The sequence below is a fragment of the Grus americana genome, chromosome 4 (assembly GCF_028858705.1).
Source record: "Grus americana isolate bGruAme1 chromosome 4, bGruAme1.mat, whole genome shotgun sequence".
Taxonomy (NCBI): Eukaryota; Metazoa; Chordata; class Aves; order Gruiformes; family Gruidae; genus Grus; species Grus americana.
In genome coordinates, this window is record NC_072855.1 from 65543994 (window position 1) to 65563215 (window position 19222).

Here is a 19222-nt window from a genome sequence, read left to right on the forward strand (position 1 = left end):
TTTCTAAGACAAAAACAGTTGTGGTTTTTTGATAGACACGCTACGTTTTGAGACATGTCTCTGTGTGTATACTTACATTTATATAAATCTATCAAAACATAAAGAAATCCTTCATTTAATATTACTGCAAAGTGTTCCTGCTTATTTGACATTAATATCATTTTTGAAAGAATCGACGTTGCATTCAAGGCCACTTTATAAAAGCATTGTGTTGCTCATCCTAATTCAGTCTGACACACATTCCAATAACACTACCTCCCTTCTAGGGCTTAAAACTAAATTTATGGCTGAGCATTGTGAAGTGCATCATTTAAAAATGGTTTCAACCCAAAACATCTAATAAATAAATAATGTGTATGGCTACTCAGTAGCAGACTTTCCAGACTAGAAATCATTCCATCGGATACTCAACAGTCCACTATCGGAGAGGGCTGTCAGATAAATCTTATAGTAGCTGCATTCATGTCCTGTAAATCACATGTTATTGTCTGAGCCTTCTGCCAGGTCATCTATTCTTTTCCCATCTATCAGAAATGCATACAGTACTGTGAACCTAGAAGCACCATGTAGTCTGGCCTGGCATCCTGTCGGGGTAATTAAACCAGCCAAAAGAGAGAAGTTCTATGTCTATTATCCCTTTTAAATGAGTGACGTCAGGACCTTGAAGGCGCTCGTATACGATTGTGAGGCAAGGCTTCTGTGTGGGGAAGCTGTGATGTCACCCCTGAATAAAGTATTTTCATCTAAAAGGACTCTATGCCTAAAACACAAAGGAGCGTATATGAATTGAGTGCATGTTTATCTGTAAAGCAAATATGCTACTGTGCTTCCTTTCATTTGTCAGATGTTTTCCTGAAATACATGACTAAGTAGGAAAAACTGTGATCTTCCCTATGAAGGTATTGAAAACATTTATCTGTTGCTCACATACATGAAACATTTGTCCTATTATTGTAGCTCCAAGGTGAAAAGGTACAAAAATAGGTGAAATAGGTTCCATAATTTTCCTTGATGCCTTTGAATTTACAGAATTTGCAGCACTTGAAAAATGCTTCTTTCTGTAATAAATCAAGTGAATTGTCAGTGGAATATGTGTAAGAGAACTAATTAGGTGGTTCTTGTCAGGTCCATCTTTGACTTAAGAGCTCTTTTCTACTGAATCTAAATTTTCTAGACCATAAAATAACCTTACACTAACTGACTCAAATACTGTTCAGCTCATGTATAATTTTCTAAAATTGGTGGAATGCCACCCAACCTTTTTAAAAGTTTGCAATTAAAAATTAATGAATACTGCAGCAACTTTCATGACCCTGCTGCTACCCACACATACACCCTGCTTGCTGGTTCAAGGTATAAAAGCTTCTTGGTTCCTCCTTCCTCTGCCCCGTCTTGTTTCAAAGGGATTAAGGATGCATTCTTGATAGCTGATGGCATATATAAAACCAAGACCAATGTTTTAATACATTTAATCTCTAAGTATTTTATCTTCTAGAAATATTAATATGATATATTGCAATATAACTGCATAACTGTAGCTATTAGATTTATAATGGACCTTGATAAAGTATATCTTTCATGGGGAGATGGAAGAGGGAAGCATAAACTCTGATACTTCAGATTTTTTTGTGTGTGCAGAGATAGCATCTGTTCATGTGGCCCAATGAAATATTACGGTTGAATATGTCGTGCTCTGTGCTGATAGTTTTTAGAGTTATTTTTTGGAGAGAAAAGCATGATCCAAAGCAGTGCATGTGCATCTTAAAAATACAGCAGAGGCTGATTAGTAGTATTAAAGCAGAAAAAATTACTCTGTGGAAGTCAGTCTTACTGCCAGTGTAGGCAAACTTATAGGTCTTCAGGTCTTTATTTTTTCTTGTCTATCTCAACTCACCAAACCAATTATCATTGGTTAAATGGTGAAATGTTTGCAAAAGGTTTTTCTTTGGTGTGATCTTTCTTTCATATGCTACTAAATCACTTTGCTGACAGATTCTGTTGCTCATATAGAAGTCAATATTAATCCTTTGCATGAGCAGTGTCGTAGTTGCATCATATCTCTTACTCTGATAAGGAATCTTAATTATTTAAACAATATCACCATGTACCATGCGGTCATGTACCCATACAAACAATACGTTAGCATATTTGCCCTGAGGAAGAGCAACAGAATGGTAGTTAAGATTTTGATTTTTCAGCAGATTTTTTTCATACACCCACCCCTTCTCCACCCGTACATAAATGTTTGTAAAATGCAATAGGATCTTCAGGCTTTTCTGGGTATCCTGTGCTCAGAAAAAAGCTTTGTGTCAATGATCCAAATTCATTACGTCAGGAATGGATTTCTGTGGCATGTTCTAAAATGTGGTAAGCCTTTGGATTACTTGGAGATTTTAGCTGATGTAGAATATGGCTGGTTTTCAGTGTTTTACTTACAGAGAGAACACATTATACTGATGCTTTGTGATCTACACTGGTTCCTAATTTACTTTTAAGTGCAATTTGATGTGATGGATAACTATAGCGATCGCTATGGAGTTTTAATTTAATTGAGTATAGGTTATCTGAAGAGCTATGTCATTATACCATGGCAGCTGAACTCAACAGAAGCGCCAAAACTCTAACAATATCCTGGTTTATATGAAGAGAATAAATGCTGTTTGAATACTTTTTATGCGCCCCAAGTGTTAGATGATGATATTTTAATCAAGATTAATATTTTCCATCTAATCACTTTGTGTTCTAACAGTTGAAAATAAATTTTAAAAGGATCTAATAATCCTTTAGATCCATGATCTAAAAAATATATATGCTTTGGTGCAGAGGCTAGCTTTTATAGGGATTTTGTAAGCTGCCAAATGACTTTCAATTTCAATGCATGCTCTAATTTCCTTTTAAGAGCCGTTTATAAAATAGCAGGAGTTGGAAGTTTTTCTTTTTATTCAGTGTGAACTTCTGCCAATAGGATCTTTGTTTTTACCAAAGATGAAGTAGCTGTATTTAAGTAAAAAAACCCACTTCAGAAATAGATTGCTTGTGTGATAGAATGGCTAGAAACATAACTTTATTAGGCAAATGAAAATGATTTAGATCTTAACAAATAGAAATAGAAAAAAGGGCTTCCCAAAGTTTAAATTGTTAAGCTCAGGGGAAGACATTGCATGAATCATGCCCATAGGTGTTTGCCTTGTATTGCTAACTTTCTTTGCAATGTTATGAAGTATTCAGTGTTTCTAATTTAGTATGACGACACTGTATTGAGATGCACCGAAAAATACTTCACCTGCAAGTGTGCCAGAGACTTTCTAGTGTAATTTTTTTTTTTGTCTTGTACTTTTTTGAAGAATTTGAAGATTGGAACAATATCCTCATTTTCTGTAGAAATGAGGTGGCTGTGGAAGGAAGTGAGAGTATTCAAGGTCATCTTACTCTGCACAGATTATTTACATTCTGAGGCTGTCTCAGGTCCGCTTCATACCAAGCGGAACTAGGCATATTGATAAAACTGTGTAGATCTTAACATTTGAAAACATGAAATTGCCAAGCATGTTATTAATTGTTATGCAGGCAGTAGTAGGAACATTCCTAGTGCAATTTTGTAACAAATACCGCATGGCCTTTGTAACTAGTATACAAAATGGAAGATTCTCATCTTGTTCTTCTTTAAGAAGCTATTGGATGGAAAGTGCTTGGCGAATGTCTGTTGAGCTTTATGTACAGTGCTACTTCAGGGTATTTTCAGTGAAGAGATTTTACATTATAAACTATTTCCTCTTCAAAACCTCTTGTTATTCTTTTCCCCCGCAATGTATATTTTCATCTACAGTGACTTAGTTTTACAGGATGGATACAGTGGTCAAAGCTAGAGAGAGAGGAAGGTAGATCCCGCAGTAGCCAGGGACCGTGCTATCAGAGTGCTGTCCTGGGATAGGAGAGACTTAAGTTTCAATTAATGTTTCAGGTAATAGTTATTATTATTATTATCACTAAGTAGAATAATCTGTCAGATGAAAAATTTCAGCATATCCTCCCAAAGTAGCTAGTAGTCCAGAAGCTTAAGGGCATTTGTCAGGCATATGGAAGAGTCCAGTTTTGAAAGAAACTAAGCTCTCTCAATCTGTAAAAGCAACACTGGGATTCACCTGTGGCATCCTCAATTGCAGTTTCCTTCTTTGGTTGTGATATAGAAAGACATCCGTTCTTTTCTTTAAGGTTTTGGGGATAAAGTTTAGTGTTTCTGCATTCTCCTGCATTGCAAGGCAGTTGATACCAATGCAGTGAGCAGTTTGGCTAGTGGTCAGTAGGATTTACTTTGGAGAAATTGAATGAAAGGCCTGGAACATGTAGGAGGGCACTGGCTGTGGAATCCAGACTCCTTAAATGCAGTCCTTTGATGCTTGGATTTTAGATTTTAGATGCTATTTTGTCAGTAAGTTTCCTTCTAATGAAACAGAAGATTAAATTATCAAATCTTTTGTCTAGGTCACTTGGATTCCCTGTTATACTTGATATATCTGGCTTTTTTTTTTTTTTTTATGCATAGTGTAGCTTCCTTCCCAAGTGGGAGTTTTTCCTTCATCTCGGAGCATATCACTTTGGGGGCTGAAAACATATATGGACAACTTTCATGCTTGGTATATGTCACTGAGCAGAGTACTTGGAATAATTAAAAATCGATACTTGTGCTAAGGATATTTTGCTACTTACTTCATTGAATTATGTTCAACTCGAATGTTATATATTCTAAGTGTTTGAAACTGGAGATCAGTTGAGTAGATAACTGTCTGAAGTGTAATTCTGATAAGATTGAAATAAATGCAAACAGTTGGGAAGACCTTTCCTTTGAACAGGAGTATGTTGAAATTACATTCAATGTAGATTTTTGTCTCTCCAGAAGTAGATTATTGTAGTATATTCTGTGTGAAACTCCAGGATAACATAAAATTTGTCTGTTGGAACTTCACTCCTACTTTGAATTCCTGTTGCTTTCTAAATTGTTTGAAACTTTAACTGCCTATAATTGCCTGCAATATTTAACCTGTTGAATTCCCTGGAATTGCTTGGAGAGCACTCTTAACAAGTTTAAATAGGAATTTCTTTCAAACTCCTATTATTTTTCATAATAATCACTAAGGTTCACACTTCTCGGATCCTGCTTTAGTTTACTACGCTTAAGATATGTTTGAACTCTCTCTTTTCTCTTAGGTATATTTGTTGGCTTTGGGAATAATGTGCTTTTTTACTATTAGTGTGGCCTACACATAGGGAGTTTAAAACAGCTGTGTCCATTACTGGCCAAATTTAAAAAAAAAAATTCTGATAGAATATTGTTTCTTGTGTGAGTCTATGAAGTGGATGTATGTTGACAGTTTACTTAGTAGTAGAAATCAAAGTAGTTTATAACTTAAACTTTTGCTTTTGCCTTAAGTGTGGCAGTAGGTTGGAATGTATTGGGAATGATTTGTCAATACTTCATGAATAATAAGTGACCTTTTCTTGACTTAATGATGCAATAAGCACTTTATAGTTATATCCTGACAGGTAGTGGTCACAGTAGTTGAAATGTGTGAGCTAGTACTTTGGCTTTATCTCCTTGTATCATTCCTTAATTCTTAGTCTAGTTAGAGGAGCTTGCTCACTCCTCAGTTTGGAGATGAAATATATGATGTGGGATTTTAAGATGAGCAAAAACTATGATGTGTTACATTTAGCATGAGAAAAACAGGCTTTGGGCAACCTGGTCTAGTGGAGGGTGTTACTGCCCATGGCAGGGGGCTGGGAACTAGATGATCTTTTAAGGTCCCTTCCAACCCAAACCATTCTGTGATTCTATGAGGTCATAGAATCTTAAGGTTGGAAAAGACCGCTAAGATCATCAAGTCCAACCGTCAACCCAACACCACCATGTCTACTAAACCATGTCCTGAAGTGCCATGTCTACATGTTTTTTGAACACCTCCAGGGATGGTGACTCCACCACCCCTCTGAGCAGCCTGACCACTCTTTCGGTGAAGAAATCTTTCCTAATACCTAATCTAAATCTCCCCTGACACAACTTGAGGCCATATCCTCTTGTCCTTTTGCTAGTTACTTTGGAGAAGAGACCAACATCCATCTCACTACAACTCCATTTAAGGTAGTTGTAGAGAGCAATAAGGTCTCCCCTCAGCCTCCTTTTCTCCAGGCCAAACAACCCCAGTTCCCTCAGCCGCTCCTCATAAGACTTGTGCCCCAGTCCCTTCACCAGCTCTGTTGCCCTTCTTTGCACACGCTCCAGCACCTCAATGTCCCTCTTGTAGTGAGGGGCCCAAAACCGAACACAGTATTCGAGGTGCGGCCTCACCAGTGCCCGAGTACAGGGGCACAATCACTTCCCTCGTCCTGCTGGCCACACTATTTCTGATACAAGCCAGGATGCTCTTGGCCTTCTTGGCCACCTGGGCACACTGCTGGTTTGTATTCAGCTGGCTGTCAACCAGCAACCCCAGGTCCTTTTCTGCCAAACAGCTTTCCATCCACTCTTCCCCAAGCCTGTAGTGTTGCCTGGGGTTGTTGTGACCCAAGTGCAGGACCCAGCACTGAGCCTTGTTGAACCTCATACAGTTGGCCTCAGTCCATGGACACAGCCTGTCCAGGTCCCTCTGTAGAGCCTTCCTACCCTCGAGCAGATCAGCACTCCCACCTAGGTTGGTGTCACCTGCAAACTTACTGAGGGTACATTCAATCCCCTCATCAAGATCATTAATAAAGATATTAAACAAGACTGGCCCCAAAACTGAGCCCTGGGGAACAATGCTTGTGAAGATGTTATACTTTAATTAAATGAGGTTGATGTTTCTGCATATTAGATATAAATAATTGTCAAAGTGTTAGAAATGGCTTCTTAACTAAAACTTACTTTATCTAGTCCTACTTTTGACCCACTGGAAAGTGCCCTCTACAATTTGCAGCCACTACATTTTGAAGTGTTCAACAAAAGCAGCCTGTTATCAGCTGCAGCTTCAGACTGAGAAAAGTAGTGTGAAAGAACCAGTGTTGTTTTGGTTTATACTGCGCAGCTGAAAAGTAATTGTGAGCTTTGTGCTTTTGAACAAAAATAAAGACATTTATATGTAAAGAAATTGGAATGGGTGCTATATATTGGACTAAGGTGGTGTGTAGAGAGGTACGAATGGATAGGTGTAGTAAAGCCATGATGTTTTATTGTGGACTGATGTGAAGCATTGTTTCTTGGGACAATACACTTGGAGAAGTCAGTATGACTTGCAGACTTCGGATAGAGGAGTGGATAAAAGATAGGGTTAAAAAACCACAAAGCCATTCTTAGAAATAGTTTGCCACACTGGAATGGAGAGAGATGAACTTTTCTAAGGTAATCTTACTAAAACATAATTGTTGCCTACAGTGAAGTTCTAGGGGGAAAATGAGGAGGTTTTTTTTTTTTTTTTTTACGATCTTTAGTGGTTGTTCTATAGGCTTTTCAGATATTATAGGCTCTTACTAAGAAAAATTCTCTTATGAAATGAAAATTACTTGAATTTGGTCAGGAATCCAGGACATGGTTGGTGTGAGTTTAATGGAAAACATGTCTGCTACAGCTAAAAATATTAGCCTTTAAAACTGTATTGCTGAGAATTTGTATGATTAATGTATACATTTTTATGGTTAGGGAGGAGAGTGGATTGTCTAACGTAAATGTGTATCTTGGGGGTGTAATAGGGGAACAGGACAGCTTCATTTCCACAAAAGTACACTGCTGCAGATGTTCAAAACTAAGGGAACATAATTTAGCTACAGAAGCAAGACTTTTCTGAAGAAAAAAGGCATCCTGTTGCTTCACCAGCACACTAGGACTTAAAAAAACACCACCATTTAAGGTGAGTTTTGTGCAGTGAGAGCACACCCTGTGGCTTGGCAGTCTAGTCAGAAGGATGATACCATGCTGACTTTATAACTAGATCTTTGAACAATATTCTCATGGGTGGTAAATGCAAAACAAAGTAATATCAACTGGCACTTAATTCTGTGAGCTCCCCGCTGATGGGGCTCTGCACTGAAATGGAACTCTTCCTGACAGGAAGTCAGCCGCAAAGTGTGGAGACCTCTGAAAATAAAGTGTGCTTTAATTTGACACCCTGCTGTTTTACAGCTAGTCTGTTTAATTTGAGACTATGGAAGGAGGTTTAGTGGAGGGGAGGGGTATGAGATTACGGAAAGTTCAGTGAGCGGCAGCGGTTGTTGCTGACATTATACTAATTACAAATATGTGAACATTTTTGTTCATGTTAATAAACCAAATAATGTGTCTCTGTTTCCAAGCAAAACAGCTTAAGAAACTCATGATTTGGGGAGCAGTGCTGTTTACTCAAAGTTCTGGCTGGAGAAGCTTTGCATAGTGGTATTACTCAGTTTATTGTTTAACCTTTAGTCTTATTTATACTCATCTGTGCCTTTTTACGTATCTCTGCAACTGGAAAAACATCTCTCTCATCAAAGATGTTGATGATGCACTAATCTTTCAATAAATATTTTAATATAACTTAAGTGAAAAAACTCGTAATTCAGATTATGCAGCAATCAATGTGATATTGAGGTGCATGTCTGTTAGGCATTAGATCCTAGTTCCATGTGAAATTCGATTCAGAAGAATCAGCTGGATTTTCCAGTACCCTTTGAATATTTATGAAGGCATTTATTTCTATTTCTAGTTAAAACAGAAATGGTTATATTTTTATTTTGGGAAAATTTGCTTGGTGAGCGCAGGGAAGGATTTGCAGTGAAAGGAGCAGAAAATTATTATTTCTCATGTTTATTGTAGCAACATGTAGGGACTGATGAGAATAGAGCCCTGTGTTGCTGGGTGTCTTGTAACAGTGGAATAATGGATACCCAGAATATTTTAATCTAAATGGAGACAACAGATGCAGGTTGAGGAAGGGAATGTAGTATGCAAGTGGAGTGTAATGAAAGACACACGTTAGTTTTTCTGCCTTTTTTTTAATTATTATTATTATTTTATTTGATTTAGCTTCCTTTTCTCTAAATCTTGTCTGATCTGCGTAAGGATAGGATTACCCAAGGAAATGATGAGGGACAGGTTTGGACATCCTGTCCTTTAAGTAAGGGATGGGATTGGTTTACGTACTTTGTTTTCGTTCCCTCAAAGGTGCGATGATAGCAGGAATCTTGTTCGTTGTTGGCATGCATTCATTACGAGAGTTTAAATTGAAACTAAGCTACATTTGGGGGGAAGGGAAATATAGAGAGGCTTTTAGTTCCAAAATAGTATTCACTGTGTATATAATTGACTTTTTTATTAGTTAAATTTATTTAGTTAAAGCTTATCAGACATTGAGCAGGAAGGTTGCTGCTGTTTGGTGGTGGTGTTGATGAATGTTGCTATCAGTGGGATCAGTCCATCACTACTAGTGCAACTGCGGAGCAGTGAGTATGCTGTGATTTTTTTTGTCCTTACAATTAGTAGTCTACCTTGGAAGACAATTTTTTCCATGCAGTGGTTTTACAAAAACTGAAATTAAAATCACAGTTAAACAAAAAAGCACTGAAATCAAGAGACAGTTGCCTTATACTCCTGCTATTCCTCAGTTTGTTTTCCTTTTCCATAAAAATGATGCTGGCACTGCAGCTTGATTATTTGGATCTCTTCCCTTTGTTCATCTTGCGTTGTCCCTTTTCCCTACTTCTCTTTTTCTGCCTCATCTCCTTTGACTTACAGATTCTTGCTTCCCATTGCTGCGTATTTACAGAACTGCTTGGTACTTTCATTTCTCAAATAATATTTAAGATGACTGTTCTTATTCTTCCTGAAGCTACTGTTTTTCATCTTGGTGTTGAAAATAGCCGATGGTTAAAGAACCTGAAGAGGAAACTGCAGTGGAAAAGGTTTGCTGCTAGATGAACTCAAACCTGACCCCTAATTTCGTTTCATGAGGAGTCATGGCAACAGCCCGCTAGTGGGAGAAAGAAAGGGAGAGGCTGCCCAGGCAAATTGCTTCCTCCATCAGAAACTGTGGGCCTGAAATCAGTGAACCACTCATGCAGTTTTTCCCCCTTCTACAGTTTGTTGCTGTACATGGACTGCAGAGGGGCTGGAGTTTAACATAGACTTACCTGTTTCATCTTGATGTGACATTGGTTCTAGGGGCAAACTTTTATTCATCAAGTCACAAGTTAGATCATTATAAAAGGCATGTAATAAATGTTTTTCATATACACGTTCATACTTTTTTTGAAACTAGATAGAAAATGAAGTTTATGAGTTTTGATGATATGTAGCTTTTATGCTGTGGTAGTTACTACTGATGACATTTTATTGAGGCATTTTATTGATGCTGACAGTGATATTTTCGTAATTTTATATGAACTTTCTGATTAAGTGATTTAAGTTTTATTACTAAAATCCTATGTTAAGAATATTTGGTATCACCATAAACTATGACAACTGCAACCTGTGTCGAGATTTTCTGGTTGTATGTAATTGTTAAAGATTGTATGTGCTGTAACATTTTATATAGTGTATCTTTCATAATACTACATCTTTTAGGAGAAATTTGTATAGTTTGTAGAGAAGACAACAGTTGTCACTTTGAGAGTAATCTCATAGCATAAAAGGCAGTCTGACAAGCTGACAGTTTTTTATTTAGCATTTTACTGAACAGTGTAGTACTTAAGTATGCAAACTGCTCTACCTCTATATGTGTATAATTTATTTTCAGAATCTATAAAAACTTATTGTGAATTGAACTCAAACTTTTAAGTATTGAAATTAAACTCTCATTATAAGGTAGTTTTAGGCATTTACCACTAACTACATAATACCAGTTTATAGGAAGCTCTGTTTACATGGAATATCCCAAATGGTTAAACAGCAGGGGAGTCTTCTGCTTTTAGTTAAAAACCTGTTGTTTCTGTATGGCTTATTTACTACTTCTTTAATTCTTAATGTAGTGTGCTGTGGAATTGAGCATGCAAAAGTCAGCAAAGAGTTCTGTTTTCTGCGTCTAAGGTTATTACTTGCTGTACAATAATAAAGGCACTATTTTATTGGGTTAGTTGTAATTAACTTCAGCACTAGGCATTGATATAAATCATTCCTAATCTGTTTTCTTTAAATTTTCATTCTTTTAAACTGGTTTAACATAGCTTCTTTCTGTCGTCCTTTTACATAAGGACTAGGGTTGTAATTGCGTTTTTGAATTAGGCTGTCGGAAGCTAATGTGCATGTTGATCCAAGAATTGATTAAGGAACACTAATGAATTTCATATAACACTTAAAAGATTTGTAATAAATACTGTGTAATAAATATTCTATAGCAGTGATCTGTTATACCATTAGAATTCAATACAGCGTTGTCATGCTGCACAGCTGGAAGAATATTTCGGTATAAGAAACTTTGATTCTGTTTCATAGTTAAAATAGTAAACAATTTTGTGGTTATGAATAAAAAAATAGTGTTCCAGCTCCCCTTCCCCAGAGTATATTTTATGAAAGTAGCTATCATTATTATAATCTTTGTTTCTGTGTTTTATCAGAGGAAAAATACTGAAACACTTCTGGTTTTCATTTTTTTTGCTGCTCAGTCTTGGTGTTTGATACCAACTGGGCCATGTGCATTTTTGATTTATCAATACACTAGTGTACTGCAGCACTTTCAGTTGTTCTTTAACAGCATACGTTTGAAACAAGATTGTTATGTGTTCTTTTCAGTCAGTTCTGCAACACTGAACGTGTTTGTTTCTTGAATTTCTTGTCTTTTTTCAGGGGTAGATAGTCACACACGCACAATCTGAGCCCACCTTTATAGTTCGTTAGTTAGTTTGATATGAGTGTGTTTGGAATATTTTCCCACAACAATGTGCTTGGTGATATACCTCCACTTGAGAAACTATCTCATCTAGTTGATTTTTATACAACTTTCTCCTAGAAGACTCATTAAAATTTTTTAATACAAAGACTTTAGTTGTGTACTGTCACTAGCTGATTTTTTGACAAAAAGCAATGTGTTTTTAATGGAATGCCAGCAGTAAATACTTTTTATTGTAACTGAGTGTGTTTGATAGTTTAAAAGTCTTATAAAAATAATTAGCTCTTTTATATAGTTCTAATGGCAGCCTTGCAAGTTTCCCCTGGAGCAGTCTCTAATGAACAGGCCTTGATTTTTCCAGTTGGGCTTTTAGATTCCCTGAGGACTTGACTTCAGACCTTGAAGGGCAGCAGCTGCCATTTGTCTTAAGACTGGAGTTGCCAAACAGACAGACCATGTACTAATAGGACACATTTGTACAGCCTGAGTATGTGGAACCCCGATAGAGGCCTAATGATGATCATCTGTTGAGAGCTTGTAGCTGGCCAGGGTTAGGGTAACTTTTATCACCCTTACTGAAATCAAAACCTCTGTATTGATTAGTGAGATAGTTTGACTTGTTACATAGATGCCATGTTAAAGCTTTCATAGACAAGCCATTGCTTAGTGTGGAATAGTATCCATTGTTTAAATTTCAATAAATTCAAGCCTCTTTGGTAAATTTTCCCCCTGACAAGATGCTCTGAATTTTTGGGATAGTAGTAAATATTTTTGCAAGCTTTCTCTTTTCTCTGTGTAAAGATTCAGCAACATTGGTGATGTTCTGAAGAGAAAGGATCATTAATATAATTATTGAAAATATTTTTTTCTTAATCAGTATCTGATAGTTCTTCCATTATTGACTTATTTTTTAAATTTTATTTGAGCATCCAGGTATGACACTGTATGTACTGAATAACGTCTCCAAATGTGTTTTCGTGTTAATCTTATATAAAAGTGTCACATCCTTGCAAATTTTTTCGTTTCATACACTACTTAGCATGTGCTAATTTTGATATTAAATTGCTACATAGAGTTTCTAGGTATGATTTCCCATAATTCCATGTTGGTTTTAATTTTTTTCAATGGAGCTTTGTAGATTAAAATAAATTAAGCATGCTTCAACTCTTTAAAGGTAATTTATGTTTGGAGATATTCTGCTTAACATGCAGTCTAACTTTTTTTTAATTATGAAGAACCCAGCTGAGATATAATCTACTTTTCACTATATGTTCTTTATTGCTGAGTTCATTCAAGCCTGTGGTGGATGTGGTGCTGAGAGAGTGCTGACACCAAGTGCAAACACTGCTGAAAAGTTCTTGATAGTTTACTTTAGGCACTTAAAGATTAGTATATCTCTCTATGAACAAGTTTTTCATGCAGATTTGACCTTTACTCTAGGATATAATATGTCTCTTAGTCATATGTTAACACATTTTTCCACCCTGCTCCTTAGTGCTCCATTCATAGTTGTCAGTACCAAAGTCATCCTTCTCCTTTATTTCATAACCAAAATAAATTATTAAATCTCTGCCAGCTTTATGGGAAGGATGGATTAGCAAAGAATTTGCTCTTTTCTGCTTGCTTAAGACTGTGTATTTGAACCGTTAGATATAATTCTTAATTGTGGAATATGTTAACCTTGTTAGAAGGATTTTTTTTTTTAAGTTTCTGAGAAAAATGAATTATTAAGGAGTATGCATGTGTACGTATATATGAATGAAAGTGGTAGTACAGTTTGCTACAGTTGAAAATAGAGCACTTTTCATCTCTTGGAAATATTTTAAATATTCTGTTAAAGATCCATGTTCAACTGTTTAGCCATCAGACCAGTTGATGGATTGGTCTTGCAAATGTTTTTGTATAGCTTGAAGAATATATATTTTGGGTTAACTGTTTGAAATATGATTATATTTCTTTCCTAGCAGTGCACAAGTGAGGAGGGATATTTCCATTTCCTGCTTATAGGCAGCGCTTCAAATTACAAACCAACAAAAATGCTTATCAACAAAATTTTCTTGGCATTTGTTTGAGCGATTAGAGTTTAGGAATGGCTATATTTGGTTAGATAAAGGCTCCACCTTGCTTATTGTCATATCTCCAACTATAGACACAAAGAGATGCTCAAAAAGAATAAAATAGCACACTCATGTATGACACTCTCCCACTCTCTAGTAATTATCAGCTTGGGCTATTTTCTGAACTGGATATAGTTTCTGTGTATCTGGTCAATATCAACATATTTTCTTTCCGTATTTCTGCAGTCTCCTCTTGATCCTATTGAACTTTTAGTCACCACAACATCCTTTGGTGATAGACTCCACTGATCTGTAATGCACTGTATAAAGAACCACCTGCATTTCTTTGTTTTGAAGCTGGCTCTTACTAGCTGCTGCTTGTAGAAAAGGCTTTTCAGCAGGCCTTTTTGGGTAAATAAGAAGCTCCTGAAGTATTATATCTGAACAAGGACATTCAGAATGAGTAGGGAGCCAACAAGAAGTGAAAGAAAATGAATGATCAATAGAGTTAACATTGGAAAACTCAAGTTCAGTGCAGAATTTTTAAAGAACTTCTCCACTTACCTGATGATGCCATATGATTAGAGACATACCTTATTTTTAAGACAGGAAATAGGAGGATCAAGTAGTATAAAAGACTTCTCAATGCATTTGAAGACTGAGATAACTGTACATGTGTAGTAGCCGAAAGGAAGTAAAATGGGACATAGAATTACTGAAGATTCTTTTGCTAGGCTAATCTCGTTGGTTATAGTCTAATGCATGTTGTGGCCTTTGGCCAAAATATGTTTCCTAGACAAAGGAAATGTAGTAATTTATATGAGTTTTATTAGAGCATTTGGTACTGTCATACGGCTGATCATTAGTTAGGATTAATTAAAAAAAACCACTGTAAAATAGATTAAAAAACCCCAACCTGACTCAAATGGGACAACAGTAGGTCATGATATAAACCTTGAGGGAGATTATTAGTTTCTGAAAGGAGAGGTTTAAGATCAGTACTGTTTGATGTTTTCATTTAGTGATCTTTATGCATTCAGTAAAAATGCGTTAATGAAATTTGTTGATGATCTAAAATTGGTGCTATAGAGGAGTGGGATCTAATTTTTGCTTATGGCAGAGTTGTGCTGTAGCTATGGGAAGTATCTTATATGTTATTCCATGTAGAATTATAATTCAGATGAGGTTTAAAGCAACCTGCTGTAGGTGAACCTGCAGGGGGAGTTGGACTAGATGATCTCCAGAGGTCCCTTCCAACCCCTATCATTCTGTGATTCTGTGATATAGTACTTGCATTTTATCTAGAATACTTACGGAATTGTTTACAGATTCCATTAAGGAAGTAGATGAAACAATAATGAGCTAGGAAATTTCCACATCAGACATAGTATTTGAATAAAATGTGATTTCTTATTTGTCTCCTTGTATTGGTTGTTTTTCATTGTAGCTATTTGTGGTAGTGTTTAGTGCTTCTAGGTTTTTTTTCCTGCTTCACTTTTGAGTGTACAGTGACCAAAAGCATTAAAAGTAGATTATGTGTCTCAGTTACTAAACATTTATAGCCGTAGGAAATGATGGTCAATTAAGTACAGCTTAGAACAGGTATGAAATTATTGGCTTTGTTGATCTTCCCTTACAGTCCTTCCTTAGGAAAGTGCTGAAATGTGTTTTGTAGTTATTTAGTTGCATTAGTGGTTGAGTTTGAGGCTTTTAACGTGTTTTTTCCCTAATACCTTTGGGAGATGGATAACTAAGATGTTGATATAATAATGCAATATGCATACTGAGTGTAATTGTTTGAGCGAGAACATATACTGTGGGGAAATATTGAATGGATCATGAAAGATGATGACCATTAGTCTTTTCTTTCAGCTATTAAAATTAGCTTTAGGGTGTGTTCAGCTGTGATTTATGAAATTGTTTAGACTAACGCCTTCTTTGATGGTGTCTGATGTAGAGAAAAATGCTGAAAAGTATCATGATAAATGCACTTTCTTTTCACTTTTGGCAACCTCCATCTTCACCAATTAAATTTTCAAGTATTGTAGTGAGCTCTCTTAAAGAGCAACAGATGGACAGTGTCATAAATAGAAAACATTATTTTGCTTTTCTTGAGTTTTCACACATCTAAGTTAACAGAGAATAGTTTCAATTATCATTATATGAAGTTAAATATTTAGAACTAGATATTACATTTAAAAATACTCTAATGGTGTTTACTTGCTTATGCAATTTTGCTTAGAATATTAGCAGCTAAAAGGCATTTTTTTTCCATAAGAATAAATGCTTCTTAAAGCTATTTCAGACAGCTTACAGATTGAAGCCATGTAATGGTGGCCATAAGAAGGCAATAGGGGAGAATTGGGGTAAGGACAGTGGGAGAAATACTGGTAAGATATATGTAGCAATAAGGACCGACGATGCTACTTGATGTAGCCTGAAAAAAACCTCAACCACCCCAAAACATCCCATCTGTGGCAATATGTAAATGGAACTTAGCTAGCACTTAGAATGTTGCTTGCCTTTTAATGCATATAAACTAGTTATCTAAAAAGTAATGAAATATATCTTTATAATTCATGATGAGTAATGCATCACAAATTACAATTATTCTACTCTTAATTCTGACTACTTGAAAATTGTAATACATTGTTGCAACTTACAAATTATAAAAGAACGTGTTGGGTCTGGAACATGACAGGCCATGAGGGATCAGAGTTATAATCTCTTGCCTGCTTTTGAAATCTGGAAATCTTTTTTCTTGGGAGGGGGCAGGGGAGAGGATTTAAATTGTAAAGAAACAACATTGTTTGACTGGCTTTTGTTCTGTGTCTGATCAAACCATGTCACTGACTGAGAGGTAATTTTGCAACACTGAGCAGCAAAAAATGTAGTCTGTTGACACTGGGTATTAAAAACTCCTAGATTCGGAACCTGAAATTTGTTTGAGAAATTTGCAGTTTTGTACTTTTTGCCTGTTTTGGAGCTGATGACATGAAAGAACCGCAGTGATAGAAGTGCTGATGTGAATAATCATTAGGAGTATTACTTCATACAATGAAGGCTTAAAAATCAAGGAAGCTGATATGGAAAAGAATATGAAACTTAAGTATCTGTCTGCTGCAGAATCAGCCTTTTGTATTAGTTTAGAAGAGTTGTAGAGTTTAAACCAAGAGTTGTATTTGGCCTGTTCTATCCGAATGCCACCACATTTTTCCAAAAACATAAGGTTCACACATTTACTACCCTAATTTTTAGTTCCGTCAACTTGTTCCTATTGAGTCTAAGATTAAAAATATTCTTTGTGGTTTTGTTAACCAATTCTGTTTTCTCCTCAGCTTTCAAATGGGGGAAGCAAGCCCCAGTGATAGGTCATCTGGGTTGGTTGCTTTCCAATGTGTCTCTTCTGGGGGCCAGGCAAAACCTGCCTACATGTTTAAGAGATGTAGAATTTTCCTGTAATTCAGGGCTCAGTTGGATGTAAGAAATGTGCAGTGCACATGTGTCTGCCATTACCATCATTTTGGTGTGTTAAAAATTCAGAGTGCTAAAAATGTGTTAACTTTTTTAAACATACTGGGTGTTAATGATGCAATATTTTGATCATTAGCAGATTTTTATTTTTGAGTAGAGATGACTATGTGATACTGAGGTGAGGATTATTATCAGCATATGTTAACTAGACTTACAGATAGAAGAGAAATTTGCGTCTAAAGAATGAGCCTTGCATTAATGTGAAACAGTTTGTTTCTAGCATTACCAAGTTTCAATAAGGCAAAAAGCATCAGTGAACCAGAGTAAGTTCAGAATTATTGTGTAATATAGCAAAAGAAAATGATGCAGTTGTTTGTGGGATGTTTTTTATTCTCCCCTCCACAGAATATGACTTTGAGTAAATGATACTGTTCTGTTTCTTCAAGCTGGCAATGTTTCCTTCCTGATTAGCACACAATTAATGCTTTATATGTTTGCTGATGGTGGTGTAAGTTGCTAAAATTGAAAAGAAAGTGCATGACTTTGTAGCTGAAAATGTTTTTTCTTAGTCTCGTTTTTATACAACTATTTTTCTTGTTTTTCCCCAGGAGTGGCAGAACTCTATACAAAAGAATGCTGGCCTTGCCTTTATTGAGCTTGTCAATGAAGGAAGGTAAGTCACAATATTTGATAGCGCCTCTGCCTTACCCTTCAAGAAGTTGTGTGGCTTGAAACTTTTTTAAAAGAATTTTTCTTCTGCCTTTTTGTGTCATTTTCTTTGAGTTTTAGAAGCATGATTTCACATTCTTTAATACATCAGTTCAGTTCTAATACTGAATATAGGATTTTGCAGAATCTGAATGCTCTTTAGTTTCATTAAATATTCACTTACTGGTGTGTCATTGATATTCTTTCTTCCTGTCTTTGTGCACTGGTTAACGTTGAAACTATAATTTGTATTCAGCTAATCTCTGGACGTAGGGAATTTATATTTGGAGGACATTATAGCTGGGAATTGTAAGATAAGCCTCTGTCTCAAAAATTAGATTCCAGTTTCCTCATTTATTTCCTTTCTACCTCATAAAATAGAAAGGAAGAGAGTCTCTATAAGGTAAAAACCAAATCTGTTAATATTACCAATTGGTTTAATATTCTATTCATAAGTATATATGTATATTACTGGGATTTATAGAAAAAGACAGAGCAGGTGATGAGGTCATGTTCTTTGACTTGTAGTGACTATTCAGAATCATCAATATTTTCTTCATTAGGAATCGATTGTTGAGGCAGACTAAGAGCAATATTTACTTTTTCTAAAGGATTTTTTAAAGATGTCTTAATGAATTAGCTAAGGAGTATTACAAGAAATGCCTTTTATCTAAACCTAAATTCTGTTAGTAACTTGAGCTGGTAAGATCCCAATAGAAAATAAATTTTACAGGATTAGGACAGCTACTGATTTCAAAACAAAATTTATCGCATAAATTAAAATGCTATATAAATAACTTTTTGTCATTATAGGAATAGAGGAAATGGCTATTTGATATTTTTCTTTTAAAATGTGTTGATGTTCTCAAGATATATAAAAATAATGGCCATTTTAAAGGTTGCATTTCAGTTTATGGTGAGGGAAACACCATTCCGAGGCAGGAAAAACATTTTGCTACTAGTCTTGATCCCCAGGGCCAAGGTAAAGTAACAAGGGTGTTCAGTTACAGTGTTAAGATCTAGCCTGTAGTTGTTTCCTATTATGTGAGGCTGACCTGTCTTGACCTTACTTATAAAGTGCCTGCTATAAATTTGGCCCTTGATTAATGTTTTATTAGCATAGATAATGTAGAGATCCCACACACATGTAAACTACAA

The 19222-nt window shown here is 35.8% G+C and overlaps 1 protein-coding gene across 7 annotated transcripts in view; it reads left to right on the forward strand.

Moving 5' to 3' along the window:
- The window catches only part of LRBA (LPS responsive beige-like anchor protein), a 466837-nt gene that overhangs the window by 168112 nt on the left and 279503 nt on the right, over positions 1-19222 (forward strand). For all 7 annotated transcript variants that reach the window (XM_054824979.1, XM_054824981.1, XM_054824982.1 and 4 more), the window contains one exon: positions 17965-18029. In XM_054824979.1, coding sequence (XP_054680954.1) covers positions 17965-18029 — 65 coding nt within the window. The remainder of the gene's footprint in view (positions 1-17964; positions 18030-19222) is intronic.